We start from the raw sequence: 15,106 nt of genomic DNA, 5'->3' as shown, positions 1-15,106 counted from the left end.
CCACTGCCTTTAAAAAAGTTCCGGAAAAAAAAAGGAAAAAAATGGAAAAAAGAATATCGCCATGGAAATACCAACGTGAGGCAGTTGAGCCACCTGACAATTAACTAAGCACACAAATCTCATATACATTACCACCCTACAAGGTATCTTACCTTACAAATAAGCTGAAGTGCTTTAGTATCATCCTCGCCTGTTGCCAACATGTGTTCCAATAGTTTATGATTCATATGAATAACCTCTTCCCTAATGCCGGTGAAAGCCTTGCTAAACTCTGCGGTTCCCAACTGAAGCTGGGCTGACACCTTTTGCTCCATCACACTTTCAACTCTGTTGAAATGTAATATTTTTTTCATTTTCGAAGGTATTAACCCTTTCAACTCTAACCTATATAAAGAAAAATCCCAAACCTTGTGGGACGTAAAACATCAGGTACTGTATGTGTCCCTACATGTATGTAAGCTTTATAGTGGTGTATAATGTCGACTGGTTTATGAGAAGTAAACAGCGGGTTCAATTAAAACAAACTGAGCACATGATGCAAAATTGCTAAAAAATATAACAGATAACTTGATAGCCCATCCAATACATCAGAGACTACTAAACCATGTATCACATTGAATCCATCATTGATGTTAAGCATTATATCACCTACCACTTTTACCTGACGAGTCCCTTTGGAAGCTCACCCACTGAGGATGAACATGGACCTTTTCATTGAACTCATTTTGCATTTATTAAGTTGCAGGACTCATGTATGATTTATGTTTTTACATCTCTTTCTATCAAAGATTTCTTTTACAAATAAAAACTTGTATTTTCGAACTTGCTTTGATTCGAACCGGAAGTGTTCGTTATTTTGTGGTTCCCGCTTTTTGAAGGCAAAACCAGGGGTAGGTACACAAGAAAAAAAAAGTTATTTGTGTTTTTGTTTTTTTCGTCTTTTACAGACAAATTTGTTTTACCACTTGGATGACATGTATGACATGCAGTGTGGGATCACTGGGTCCAATCTGCATACTGTAGTAACAACTGAACAAACTTGAAATCCTTATGTGAAAATTGTTATCATAATAGAAGTTGCACTTACAAATTGGGTACAACGGGCTTGTTCCATCTGGGGATGATTGAGCCAGCTCCCGTAATAGCTTCATGTATTATGGTTAGGCTTTGGAGAAGATGCTCCCTGAAAAAAAAAAAAGAATTTTACAAATTAAGTGGGTTTTTTGAAAGTCTGAATCGTTTCAGAGAGGTTTTGAAACTACCTGTGGAAACCTACAGGTTTACGTCTCATCTCAAACTACCTGTGACAGTTTCATTGTTACCACCCATTACCTTGACATCTCAGCACCCTTGATGAAGTTTTGTATCTTTCTAATCTCTGGATAGTAGAACAGCTTCATTAGATCCTGGATTGCTGCTATACTGTAATCTGTTGGAAGGTGCCACTTAATATCCAGGTTGTCTATATCACCAGATTTACCCCAATCCTAGAGAGAACACAAAAGTTTGAAAATGTCGATTGTTAAACACTGCTTATGGTGGAAGAACACAAGAAAGATACCAAGACACTTCACGATAAGCGTTAAGTCTGCATTCATAAATACCCCAGCCAGTTTCGCTATTCTTATTGGTGGAGAGCGTGTCACGGGGGGTGTTTAAACGGTTGATAATGACCAGCCGGAGATGTTTAAAGGGTCTGGGTACTTTTTGTAGGACACAAAACACAATGTCCACAGATTTACATTTAACTCTTGGAAGATACTTCATGAGGTGCTCTAGTTTGTGAGAAATTAGTAAAACAAGTCATGACAAATTTGTTTTTCTATAATAGATGTTAAATTTGCATCGGGGATAAAGAATTTAAATTTTTTGTTTTTAATAAAATAAATTTCATCTCATTCAGGAGACCAAAATTGTTTTAGCATGTAAGATTATATTTTCTTGACCATTGTTTTACTCATTTCTCAAAAACTACAGCACCTCCCCAGCAAGTAATACTTTAGGGCTTTGTAGGATGGTTAGTGTTGTTTCTTTGTTTCTACATTTTGTTCAGACAAAGTGACTAGTAGACACTATCAACAAATATTCAAACACTGTTTACCACTCAAGCTAAAACAAAAATCGTACCCCTGTCTTACCCTGATTGGTAGATACTCCGTAAACGGTCGGTCTAGTTTCCCAGGTACACTGCAATGTTCCAGTGGGTATGTAGTGCAACAAGCCTTCATTATGTGCCTCAGCAGTACACAGCCTAACTGGTAACCCTCTTTGCAGGTAAGATGTAGCGTTGAGCGTAGGACGTCTTCAAGAATTGACCGGTACTCTAGAAGCTCCTGACTTGGGCACCGGACAATCTGTAAGGAAAACAAAGTCAGGGTTAAGAGATTTTGGATCATGCCAAACCGATGTGAATTATTAGCATCCTGTGCGCCCATTTGGATCCTGATGCTGCATACTCCAAAGGAGTTGGGGTGGTTTTAGAACAGGGGTACTAATAGTGTAAAGCCTGGTTCCGTTTCCTTGGAAAGCGAATGTGATACAAGTTGTTGATGCCACAGGGCCTTTTTCAAGGCCAATGTTTTGTAGGAGTTGAAATTATGGATTTTGGATCTTGCCAATGAAAACAAATATTGGAAAAAAGTTTGATAATGCAGCTTTTGTCTTCAAGAAGGGAAAATGTCGAAATATAACTGGTCATATAAATTTAGCTCACAATAAGGACAAAACAAACACAGAAAGTTTCCACCCAACATTCTGAAAATTAAAAAAACCACTTCTTAACATTGGCGATTCCAAGAAGACAGCAACCTTGTCCAGTGTGTGCTTGCTTTGTTTGGACATACAGGCTGTGACCAACTTTTACGCTGTAAGTACTTACTGCTAAGCGTCCAATAGTTATCCACATTGGACAGGCTAGTGTCCAATAGTTATCCACATTGGACGCGGGTGCCTGTCCAACATAAAATATTGGGAGTAACTCAATAGTAAGTACATGGCAAAATAATGGATGACACATGACGCGTTTTCCACAAAAAAATAAGAATGTGGTAAATAAGAATAAATATTTTGGTTGCTACCTCCGATAGAATTTGAAGATTGAACAGAAGCTGGCCGTCTAAATCCTCCTCTAGTTGAACGTCTTCAGATGAAGTAAGATTCAAGACAATGCCACTACAATGAGGGATAAACTTCCGTAATGCCATCTTCGCATTGGTCTGGAAATCAATCAAGATAGGATTATTATTTAAGTATCTAAGAGATAAGTGCACTGGATTCTTTGATGTGCATTTGACAATAAACAGCTTGACATCTCTTCCGAAAGACAAAGCAAAAAAATTGACACAAATCCTTAAAGGCAGTGGACACTATTGGTAAGTATTCAAAATAATAGTTAGCATAAAACCTTACTTGGTAATGAGTAATGGGGAGCTGTCGTTAGTATAAAACATTGTGAGAGCGGCACCCTCTGAAGTAACGTATTTTTCGAGAAAGAAGTAATTTTCCACGAGCTTGATTTTGAGGCCTCAGAATTAGATTCTGAGGTCTCGAAAGCATCTGAAAGCACACAACTCTATCTGAAAGCACACAAATGAATAGCTAAATATTTGAAGACATCACTAGGTGCAAAAAGAAGAGAGGGATCTGACTGAAGAAGTATGAAATATGTAAGTTGTTACCTTAGTTGCCGATCTACACATATGAGCAACCATCTTCCCCGCTATTTTAGTCTCAAGAACTTTGTTAGCGACAAAGGAGAACAACTTATCAAGAGCAACCTGTATCAAAAGAATACACAAGATAAAACGTATTCAAAGATGAACATTGGTAACAAGCTGGCACGCAACGATCCTTCAAGGTTTTAAACGGACGTTTAAGAACGAGTCATTCCCATTCATAAATGCCCTTTTGTTAAGAAACGTTAAAAAAATACAATTACAGAGCCTTTGACAACTGAAAATTAGAGGTTTGAAATCATGTTTTCAAAAACTTAGAAATATATGGGGCACGCGCGCTTAGAAATAGATTACGCGGTGTTACTAATAGCTAGCTATGAATAGGCCGATCCAGTAAGCTCCGCCCACGAAGCACGTGTGCGCAAGAACACGTGAGCCTCTCCAATGCCTTTCTGCACAACTCTATCGCGCACGCCGAGTATACGCGCACGCATGTCGGACTTTATTTGTCGGACCTTCGTTGTATTGTGATTGGTCAATACGCAATTGGGCGGAGCTTAATGGATCGGTCTATTGCGTTCCGCGTGATAATCTTGCTCGCCCGATACGCGGAAGCCAGCCGGTCATAAACACTGGTCATTATTAACTGTTTAAACACCCCACGTGACGCGCTCTCCACCAATAGCAGTAGAGAAACTGTCTGGGGTATTTATGAATATTTATTTATAGTTTCTTCTTATGGTCTGCAGTGTTGTAGCCACAGTGGGCGGTGACAGGTGGGCCTGCCTAGAACTAGACAGTTTTGCCAAGCACTCTCAAGCAAAATACCCTGTGTGCAACCCAGATTGCACTTGATGGCCCCATATCTAAACATGGTGGACTAAATTGGATTTAGAGCCCACCACTAAAATTGTTCCACCTGTATACAACATTGACGGCCTATTGTTTCATGTGCACAAAGATTTACACAGCATCTCACACATCATCTAACAGCCCTTAATGAGCAAGCTACCCCCTACAGTGATTATACCAACCTTAAACAGTTGAGGTGAACATTGTGATAGGATTGTATTGAAGGTGGATGTGAGACCGACGTCCACTAATTTCTCTTGGTTGTTAGCTCTGTTGGGGTTACTGTCTTGGGAGCGGATTTGCTCCATACAACTATTCTCAATCAGACTGAAGCATCTGTAACAAATCAAAGGTTAATTGAGACGTTATCCAAGACAAAAAAGGAGAACAGTAATTCTGGTTTTGAACTTTGCTTTTGAATGGGCACGGCAACTTCTCCTGGTCAGGGGCACTACTATTATGACGAAAATGTAAGTTTGTATTTAATTGGAACCTTGCAGAGGGCACAAAGTGCTTGGAGTTTATCCCTCAGTGAGCATTTTATTAATTACAAAAAAAAGTATGTCATGCAAAACTCTAATATGTTTTTTAATGTTTTCTCGTGACCCAGATGGCAGATCGATGTCAAACTTGTACAGGTTTGTATGTCGGAGTACCTAAAGTGCTTACACTGCCACTCTGCCAGCACCTGTTTTCACACCAAAAACCAATTCTGAAATGTTCCTCTAAGTGTCTTGCTCAGGGACACAAGTGTCATGACTGGGATTCAAACACCTTAATGACTCAGCTACAAGAACTTGAACTTGAATTTGATGCACTAAACCGACCTTCCAGGACACACCGTATTAGGAGAATGAATGTCTGATGTCAAATAATATGGTCTGTACTTTTCAAGCACCCCTTTTCAGAGTACATAACCCATCTCTTACCGATCCATAAACATGAGTATAAAATCTTCAAATCCTGCTGTTGATGAGCACAGATCCCTCTCCTGCTCGCTGAGATCATTCCTCACTAAGGGAGCTTCAGAACAATCCACCAAGGGCACCAAAGAGACAAATGTTGAGATGGTCTGAAAGGTTATCTATAGTGCACAGACAACAAGTTAATAGGAACAGTCAGATTGTCTTCAAGTGTTAGGCCAAAGAAAAGTGCACAAACAATATCCGAGTAATATTTCTGATTGATATGAATTGGATTTATTTAACAGGACTTAGGAAAGTGCTGAGTGTACAGTGGTTAACACACATTGGTATATGTGTAAAACTTAAATAATATTCTTTGCAAACTTAAAGGGTCTGGGTAATTTTTGTAACACAAAAAACACAATGTCCACAGATTTACATTAAACTTACATAGTTTGAAGATAATAGTTGTAGAAAGCTTCCCTTAAAGTATTACTGGCTGGGGTGCAGTAATTTTTGAGAAATAGAGTCACATAAATAATTTTCGTCTCAGTTTAAAATGTATTTACCAGTTATTTTACCATACATGTCACTCATGAGACGGAAACTATTTTTGTGACTTGTTCTACAAATTTCTCAACAACAACAACACCTCACCAAGTAACATTTTAATGGGTCTATGTACTTTTTGTAGGACAAAAAACACAATGTACACAGATTTACATTAAACTTACACAGTTTGAAGATAACGATTGTAGAAAGCTTTCGTGAAAATATTACTTGCTGAAGTACCACCGTTTTTGAAAAATGAGTAAAACAATGGAATGAAAATAATTTTCGTCTCAGTGATCATGAGACGAAAATTATTTTATAAAGTAAAAACGTATTTTCATGACATTATTTTACTCATTTCTCAAAAACTACAGCACCTCAGCAACTAGTATTTTAAGGTACGCTTTCTACTATCATTATCTTCAAATGGTGTAGTTTAATTTTAATCTGTGGACATTGTGTTTTGTGTTACAAAAAGTAACCAAATCCTTTCAGGGAAGCTTTCTACCATCATTTACTTCAACTTGTGTAAGTTTAATATAAATCGGTGGACATTGAGTCCTTAAAAAAGTACCCAAATCCTTTAACATCTTTCACAATTTCTGTGACCACCTACCCATGTTTATGGCAATTGATAATAAAGCAAAGGTCCCATCACACAAAGATAACAAAAGGTGTAACTATATAGTAGACAACATATGGAGCACTTCTCCAAAAAAATGAGCAACACTTACTGGGACTTCATACAATTGTCTTAAAATTGAGAAACTCAAAGCTCAAAAACTCACCATACACTTTGAGAAATCATTCGGGTCGATACCAGGTAGCATGGCACTAAGGATGGGAAGGAGATGACTGGGTCCCTCAGGGTATAGCTTGCTACTAGTGAGTAGACTCTTGGAGACAGAGACCATACAGCTGACTGTAGCTACCAGCTGGTGAGGCTCAATTAGTGTGTCAAGAGCTGTGTACGTCCTGCAAGTAGCCAATTGAGAATACATGAACAAAAAATTGTCAACATGAACTGACGTTCCGACCATAGCAGAGTCATTTTTTAGTCAAGTTGACTGCTTCCGTCACACTATGTGTGTTGTGTTGTCATTTTGCCTTCAAGAAAGACTCTGCTAGGGTCGAAAGGTGAGGAAGTAAAATATGTTTGCATTTATACCATAGGTCATTTTGGTTGGTAAGTAGTTTGCAACAACTAACTTTATTTTCTAGAATACAACAGTTCTCAAATGAATAAATTTGAGGGGGAAAATTTCGGATTTAATTCGGAAGACCAATTTGACATTCAATCAACATTTAATTTCATATTGGTCAAAAAAGGAGATAATACACCAATTAAGTACTTTTATTTAAGTCAAAGTCAATCAAGAACGGCTCAAGAAAATAATTAATGACCACTGGGTCAAAAGAAAACTTGTCATTCATACTAACTTCTCTAATAGCTGCGGGAGGACCAGCTCTGGTCTGACCTGTGCCATTTGTTGCAGAGCTATCGCAGCATCCATGCTTCCCATCTTGCTGTACATTGAGAGGAATACAGCCGCCTTGAGACACTCGACGAACGATGTGATGTCATCCTCATTTAATTTATGAGAATCTGGGATGGGATGCTTCCACGTTGGTTTCTTGAATCGCTCTCTATAATGTGGGGGAAAAAAAAAATAGACTGAATGGGCCTAATTTCATAAAGGGTGTCAGCACAAAAACTTGCTAAGCGCAGAAAAGTATTGCTTAACAGGAACAGGTTCCCAGCCAAAATTACTTTAAGTTTACACTGTTGTGACTGATGCCCCACTAAATTTTTGCATCGCAAAGAAGTTTGTCAAGCAATATTTTCTGTTTAACAGCTTTATAAAATTGGGCTCTGGTCTAGTGATAAGCTAGCGTTAACCCTTTTTACTATCTTTGATGATTTCAACCAATGCGATCATCACTGAAAATGTGTGGTTAACACGCTTATATAGACCACTCATTTCTGTATAACCACCACAACAGTGTTGATTTGCTGTCTTAATTAATCATTGAAAATGTCTGGAAAATAATTATTGAAACAGAAAATTTGTTTGGTTTTAGAAATATAGACACTATGTTTGATTGGAAAAATGTATAGCCAGGACATGACCATTACTTTGCTTAACGTTGCTTTCATTATAGGCACGTTGGTACAAGCAGCTTGCGGACATGATGCTCTCTAAATGATTGATATTGCACTTTATAAAGTTTAACTTTTAAAGACACAGGGAACTAGTAGTTATTGTCAAAGACTAGTTTTCACAGTTGGTGTATCTCAACATACGCATCAAATAACAAACCTGTGAAAATTTGAGCTCAATCGGTCGTTGAAGTTGCGAGTAGTAATGAAAGAAACAAACACCCTTGTCACACGGAGTTGTGTGCTTTGAGATGCTTGATTTCGAACCCTCAAATTCTAAATCTGAGGTCTCAAAATCAAATTCATGGAAAATTACTTCTTTCTCGAAAACGACGTCACTTCAGAGGGAGCTGTTTCTCACAATGATTTATACTATCAACCTCTCCCCATTACTCGTAATCACGAAAGGTTTTATGATAATAATTATTTTGAGTAATTACCAATGGTGTCCACTGTCTTTAAAACACCCATAAAACAAAGGTATTATTTGAAATTTCTACCCTTATGTCAGTAAGACATATTCTTAAAGCAATACCTTCGTAATCTTCTTGTGAATGCATTAGGAAGAGCCGACAGAAGCCGCTGTAACTTTATCTAAAAAAGAGAATACAAAAATTGTCAAAGTTATCTTCAAATCATGCAGGACCTTTAGTTCAAAATGACAACAAAATGTATTGCTGTTACTATGGATATATGTCTGCTACATGTGAATACACAAAACACAGACATTCCAAGTAAAGAAAGTAACTTGTCCTAACTCAAGATAAGACTAGTCTTAACTCTTGGTGAAATCCAACCCAGGAGGCATGAAGAAACACAATCAAGCCAGGCCAACGTGACCATGCATCTAACCCTCCACTTTGTGGATGAAGCAACATTAAACAGTGTTGCAGTAGGAAATGTATGGCTTTCTTACCGTGTACTTGCCAATATTTGATGGATGGAAATAGGACTCCACAGCATTGAAGAAGTTTGTAAGGTGCTCCTGGCATAGCTTGGTGTTCCCCTGATTAAAATAGCAACGCAAAAAGGGGTTGTGTTAATGTATGTACCATCATTCCTCCTCATTAAACACAGGAGTACATTCAGGCATGATAATTGGTCCTTAGAACTAAAGTAGGGAAATTATATTTAGAACAAGGGCTGACCTAAATGTACATGTGGTATATGATTTAATAGACTATTTAAACACATTTCTCCCTGATTTTTCCAAGGGCAAAAAATCATAAATCATACTCAAGTAGGGATAATATAATGCCTGACTTTCCATTGGCATGCCTCATAGATATCTAGCAACTAAGACCATGTTGAACACCTTCATATTCTGCTACACCTTTTTTCAAATTCATAGATTCCAGAAAATGTTGAATGGAATTGTTTTCCCTTTGTATTCCCACTGTACAACCGCAATAATTCATGCCAAGTCCATCAGTCACAATCTTGTTAGTGTTAAGTCTGCTGCACTCATAGAAATAGAACTTTGTGAACGTTGTGTGTAGATATCTGTGTGTCTCTGTTTGAGGCAAATCGTACGAGCCACTTTTTTTCTATGTTTGACAAACTGCAGACTTCACATCGGTTGATCAGGGCAATATTTCACAGAGCTGCTTAAGCACAAAAGTTAGCTAAGCTAAACAAAACTATGCTTACCAGAATAAAGTTACCAGCCAAACTACCATGTCACATATGTACAATTTGTGACTGGTATCCTGCTCATTTTGGCTAAGCAGAAATAGTTAAGCAATATTTGTTTGCTTATGCAGCTCAATGAAAATGGGCCCTGGTCAGATGCCTGAAACATATGATTGTATAAAATGCATTGTTTACACCAGGGGCTCCATTCAAAGCAGCCACAAATCCTAAGAAATTATACCAGAATCCTTGGCCTACCATCATTGATACGATCCAGGAAGAGGCAACCTGGATGTCATACCCTTTGCTTGCACTACCAATGATGCGCTTCTTGGATCCAACTGGCAAATTAAAGCCACGCATGAAACGCGTGAAAATCTGAAGATGAAAAAGTATTAACAAAATCATCAAAACATAAAAAAATACGAAGTAACCGAAGAATCCTTATCGAGAGAGTTGATAGTTTGTTATTTTTGTTTACACATAATTTATTAAATCATAACTTTAAAGAAAACTAAAATGTAATTTTTAAGCCAAATGTTCATTTAGTACAGCTGCAGTCAATCATTTTTAAAAATAGTTTCCTATGACGACCTGCTCTGAAAAAGTGAGTTTGAATCCGCTCATTTCAAAACCCCTTTTAAGAACAAGGCTTTTTGAAAAAAAAAACATTGCTAATTGTGCTGATTTGGGAAAATTGTCTCTCAAGTGAACATGCTCGAGTATAAAAACAATTTCATTTTACAAAATATGTAATGAAATGTTCATCATGCGACCAAGGTCTTGGACTAGACCTCTATGGGTGTATTGGTGTAAAGTGTAAAGACCATGTCACACAGGCCAACCTTTTTTCAGGCAACTGCTTATAAAGAGGACACTTCAGAAACACAAGAGACACTCTACTAGCAGTCGTTTATCCATAGTAAAAATTATGAGGAAACGTAAATATGAAAACATTTTCTTATTGGAGATTGCCTGGAGCTGATTGCCTGTTAATTGCCTCATTTGACAAGGCCTTAATAATGGAAACTGTAACAACTGACCAACTCCATACAGACACTGGAGTTTCCGTGTTTTTCTTGCTCTTGCCATATCAGGCATTATGTTAGTCATCATTTCTCAAGCCTTTTAATCAAATTTGACAAAACTGACCGAAGACATTGGACCAGGAGTTGAACCCCCAAAGACTTTGTTGACGAACAGAGAGTACATACCTTTGCCATGAAGGGTCCCCAATCAATGTATCCAATGTTGTCATTAGCAACCCTTGCGAAGAGCTCTACCAGTGTCTATTAGAAACACGATATTACAATCAAGGATAAAAACAACATTACATTTAAAGGCAGTGGACACTATTGGTAATTACTAAAAATAATTATTAGCATAAAACTTTACTTGGTAATGACTAATCGGGAGCTGTTGATAGTATAAAACATTGTGCGAAACTGCTCCCTCTGAAGTAATGTAGTTTTCGAGAAAGGAGTAATTTTCCACGAATTTGATTTTGAGACTTCAGAATTAGATTTTGAGGTCTCGAAATCAAGCATCTGAAAGCACACAACTTCACGTGATAGGGTGTTTTTTCTTTCATTACTATCCCGCAACTTCAACGACCAATTGAGCTCAGATTTTCACAGGTTTGTTATTTTGTGCATATGTTGAGATACACCAAGTCAAAATACAAATGAGATAAAGCTTTTTTAATAAAATGCTTAATTTTCTATCTTGAATCAAAGGATTCAGGTTCAGTAATAATTCTGACCTTCTGACCTTCAAGCCCTGCAGTCCTGTAAACCCCGGACCCCCAAACTCAAGTCTTTGTATACTTGCACAGAATCTAAAAACAACCGACTTTTTGGGGTAAAATTGACGTTGGTTGATTTGGGATTATCGGATACCTCCAGGCTGACTGCCTCATAACTATTATTATTAGTACTATTTCTTATTATTATTCGGCATAACAAAAGAACAATACAAAATAAAGGAATAACAAAACAAAACATTATGGACAATAAGCCTTTTTGAGGTATGGCGGACGTGATACGCGCGCGTCACACGCCACGACTGATGCCACGCTCAACCCACGCTCACTATGTTGGTGGTCATAGGTTTACGTGTAAACCCCGCTTCGCCTAAAATGCTCACTTCACTGAATAACATACATTCTATTTCTATGGTCAATAAGCACAAATTTACCACAGCTTTACAGTGTTGTAGCATTGTGTCCGCCATACCTCAAAAAGGCTTATGGCACATGCCTGGAATATAAAAACTAAATAACTATGACTTGGACGCCTTCAAGTCCAATGCCACTGGCATTCAAGTATTGAATGAAATACTAGCACCATGATCAAGAATCAGACATCATTACTTACTTCTTCCCATGAAAAACAATTGTGTTGAGAATCCCATATACCAATCATCTCATCAAGCCACAACCTGGTAAAAAAAAAATGACATTCTTACAATCAACCAACATGGAAACTGCTTTGACAAGAGAAAACATCTGATAACCAGCCAAGTGGGTTATTTATCACAGGCTTTTGGAAGAGACCCATTTAAAAAAAAAAAAAATTACTGCTGCAAAAAAAGAGAGCAAATGGCCACCACACTCAACTTTGTACAATGTTTTCCCTTTTTTTGTATGCCAATATTATTACCATTGCTTTTATAAATTGTATTATTTATTTGGTGATAAGCACTGTATACTTTGTGCTTACCCCAGAGGCTTGTGGAAGAAAAATCAAACAACAGGCATACTACTTGGTTGGGATTCAAACCCATGACCCCCCTAAAAATATATTAAACACTGAGAATGCCCAGTCTCGATTTCGCACGGCACTAAGATTCATCTGAAGACGAGTTGCCATTGTTACCATAGTGATTTGCATCGCAACATCACACTTTGCCTCTCATCTAAGATGGCTTCGCACTTCCAGATCAATCTGAACGCTCTGTGAAATCTAGCCAAGGATATTTAACATTTTCAGACTTACTTGAAACCAAACTGGTGATGTTCAGGGGGTAGGAGTGTAGGGAGGAACAGCTCCATGCAACTTATTCCTTTACTCATCATCTCATCAAAGGGACATAGAAGAGGCCTCCATTCATCTAGCATCTCTTGGGTACTTTCAACTGAGAAATATCTAATGGACCCCAAAAAAAACATACATTAAAATAAAAATCTCTTCAAGGGAAAAACTTAAAAGAAGCAAGATAAATTGACTCATGTGCGCATGGAATCAGCAAGATATGATGCGTTACCTAGGTAACGGAACAACTGCATTGTTTTGCAATGCTGGTTTCCCTGCTTTAGAAACAGGACACAAATTGTGAGAGGGCAAGGACTATTACAGAAAACTTCCATTGGAAAATATTAAAGTCTATGGAAAAAAACAGAGAGGCTTCAAAGGACCAAAGGCTGAGCAATTAAGGCTGTGGCCACAGTGACCTGTGTAAACCCAGGCCTGGTTAAGTGACACAAATGTAAGACCACTTTGAATATGCACAGGTGCTTTCCATACTTCTTGATCATTTGGGAAAAATCACCGCTGATTTAACACTTTTTGTCATGTAATAAGCACACAAATTTACTTTATGGTAAACAAATTTATAAAAAACACGGCCTTCAGCAACATGCTTAAGTCAAATCAACCAGATCAACATTTACACTGCAGAAATAATAACATTCCACTTTCACATCAGCATTAGAAAAACCTTCATTTATGACCAACCACGAACTATATTTTAAATTGGCACATCCTGTATGCGAACTCATTTCAGTGATGAGGCATTAGGGAGGGCAATGTGGTAGCAAGGCAAACTCCCTCAAGTTTAGAAAACTATGTTGTGGAAAGTGACAAACTTGGAAACGATAGTTAAAAATGATAGGCTTCTGATGTATTTATTGTTAATACTTACGGTCTGGAAAGCTTGACCACACTCTTTAAGCTTCCTTCCAATGTCCTTATATAATAAACAAAATTAGAAATATCTTGGTAAAATAGTTAAACATAACAGTTGGAGTGGCTTTAACCAAGTTAGCCTGATCAGTAAAATATTGGGGAAAATATGATAAAATTAGTTTTAAAACCTACATTTTGACAGTGCTTTTTATTCGTGGTCTATTTTAAATATACAGTATCTCAACCACAGACCTTGTAGACAGTAATGAGATTGATTTGACTAAACCATACTAAGCATGCTTGATGTCACATTTTGTTTAAAAAATTCACTAAATTTCAGTGAAAACAGAGATTGGAAGGGGGTACTTCTTTAATTCACAGCAGGGGAGTTTAATAGATATTGCGAAAGGTTTCGATAAACTTACATTGTATTACTTTAATTACAGCAACAAATATTCAAGTTACAATGAGATAGCTCCTAATAAACCCCATTTCAGAGATATTTTATTTGGCTTTGAGCTACGTCAACTTTTCTATGTTTTTGCTAAGTGGTTCATCCACCAATCATGCAACAAATTTGACAAAACTCAAGCAGTTACAGATAGTCTGCCTACAGGTACACTTTGAGGCAATGTGACTAGGTGGAGCGGTAGAAGTGTAGGAGAGCTGAGAAGAGCAGTGATTAAAAGAGACCAGGTGATGACGGCGACTCCAAGAGTGCGCCTCCATTACAATTTGAGGATGAGGCAGCCACGGACGTAAATTTTAAGTCTTTGCCGAGTGATGATGAAGCATGCTGTACAAAGTATTTAAGCACAGCTGCACATTCAAATCATTAACAAAATGCACTGCCTAGAGAGATGGTTGACATTACACAACACTGTGTGGAGTCAAATGGGAAGTATTATCAATTCTAATCAATAGCAACGAACTCCCTAAATTAACCATTTACCTTGGGGTCCACTCCAGACCCAAAATCTCATACTGTGAACACAAGATTCGCTCCAACAATTGGTATAAAGGTTTCCATGGCAACACCAGATCATCTCTGGAAAGCAGCTTACTCTTTCTAAATTGGAATAAAGAAATGTATTTTTTTGTGATAATAGGTCAGCTCATATACACAGTAAAAATGAGAGGGAAAATTATATCCAATAAAATCATGTTTTCCTACTCTGGTTATTGGAGGTTAATTTGTAAATTTAATGAATGTGTTCAGTGAGAGTAAGTTTGACATCTCGGTTGACTAAATTTACTTACAAGACCTTGTGAAACTGTATGTCAAAACTTAAAATGTATTTTTTGACAACTTTTTTAAATCATCTAATAACCATCCCAAAAAAATGCACGAAAAGCTCAGGAAGTTTGTTTACTTTTTCATTAGCAGTTTCTCTATCTGTATTCTTCATAAACTCTGAAAGAAGT

At 37.5% G+C, this 15,106-nt stretch overlaps 1 protein-coding gene across 1 annotated transcript in view; it reads right to left on the bottom strand.

Annotated features, from left to right (window-relative positions):
- LOC117287842 (proteasome activator complex subunit 4-like) overlaps nucleotides 1–15,106 on the bottom strand; it is a 35,528-nt gene that overhangs the window by 18,711 nt on the left and 1,711 nt on the right. The window contains exons 3-20 of the mRNA XM_033768396.1: nucleotides 14,634–14,750; nucleotides 13,698–13,742; nucleotides 12,773–12,922; nucleotides 12,152–12,215; nucleotides 10,991–11,065; nucleotides 10,035–10,154; nucleotides 9,061–9,150; nucleotides 8,680–8,738; nucleotides 7,424–7,630; nucleotides 6,772–6,958; nucleotides 5,456–5,610; nucleotides 4,709–4,862; nucleotides 3,678–3,776; nucleotides 3,078–3,215; nucleotides 2,139–2,354; nucleotides 1,333–1,487; nucleotides 1,088–1,183; nucleotides 153–327 (exon numbers count right to left, since the gene is read on the bottom strand). Coding sequence (XP_033624287.1) covers nucleotides 153–327; nucleotides 1,088–1,183; nucleotides 1,333–1,487; nucleotides 2,139–2,354; nucleotides 3,078–3,215; nucleotides 3,678–3,776; nucleotides 4,709–4,862; nucleotides 5,456–5,610; nucleotides 6,772–6,958; nucleotides 7,424–7,630; nucleotides 8,680–8,738; nucleotides 9,061–9,150; nucleotides 10,035–10,154; nucleotides 10,991–11,065; nucleotides 12,152–12,215; nucleotides 12,773–12,922; nucleotides 13,698–13,742; nucleotides 14,634–14,750 — 2,302 coding nt within the window. The remainder of the gene's footprint in view (nucleotides 1–152; nucleotides 328–1,087; nucleotides 1,184–1,332; nucleotides 1,488–2,138; nucleotides 2,355–3,077; nucleotides 3,216–3,677; nucleotides 3,777–4,708; nucleotides 4,863–5,455; nucleotides 5,611–6,771; nucleotides 6,959–7,423; nucleotides 7,631–8,679; nucleotides 8,739–9,060; nucleotides 9,151–10,034; nucleotides 10,155–10,990; nucleotides 11,066–12,151; nucleotides 12,216–12,772; nucleotides 12,923–13,697; nucleotides 13,743–14,633; nucleotides 14,751–15,106) is intronic.

The sequence above is a fragment of the Asterias rubens genome, chromosome 1 (assembly GCF_902459465.1).
Source record: "Asterias rubens chromosome 1, eAstRub1.3, whole genome shotgun sequence".
Taxonomy (NCBI): Eukaryota; Metazoa; Echinodermata; class Asteroidea; order Forcipulatida; family Asteriidae; genus Asterias; species Asterias rubens.
This window is presented reverse-complemented; position numbering and strand designations above follow the sequence as displayed.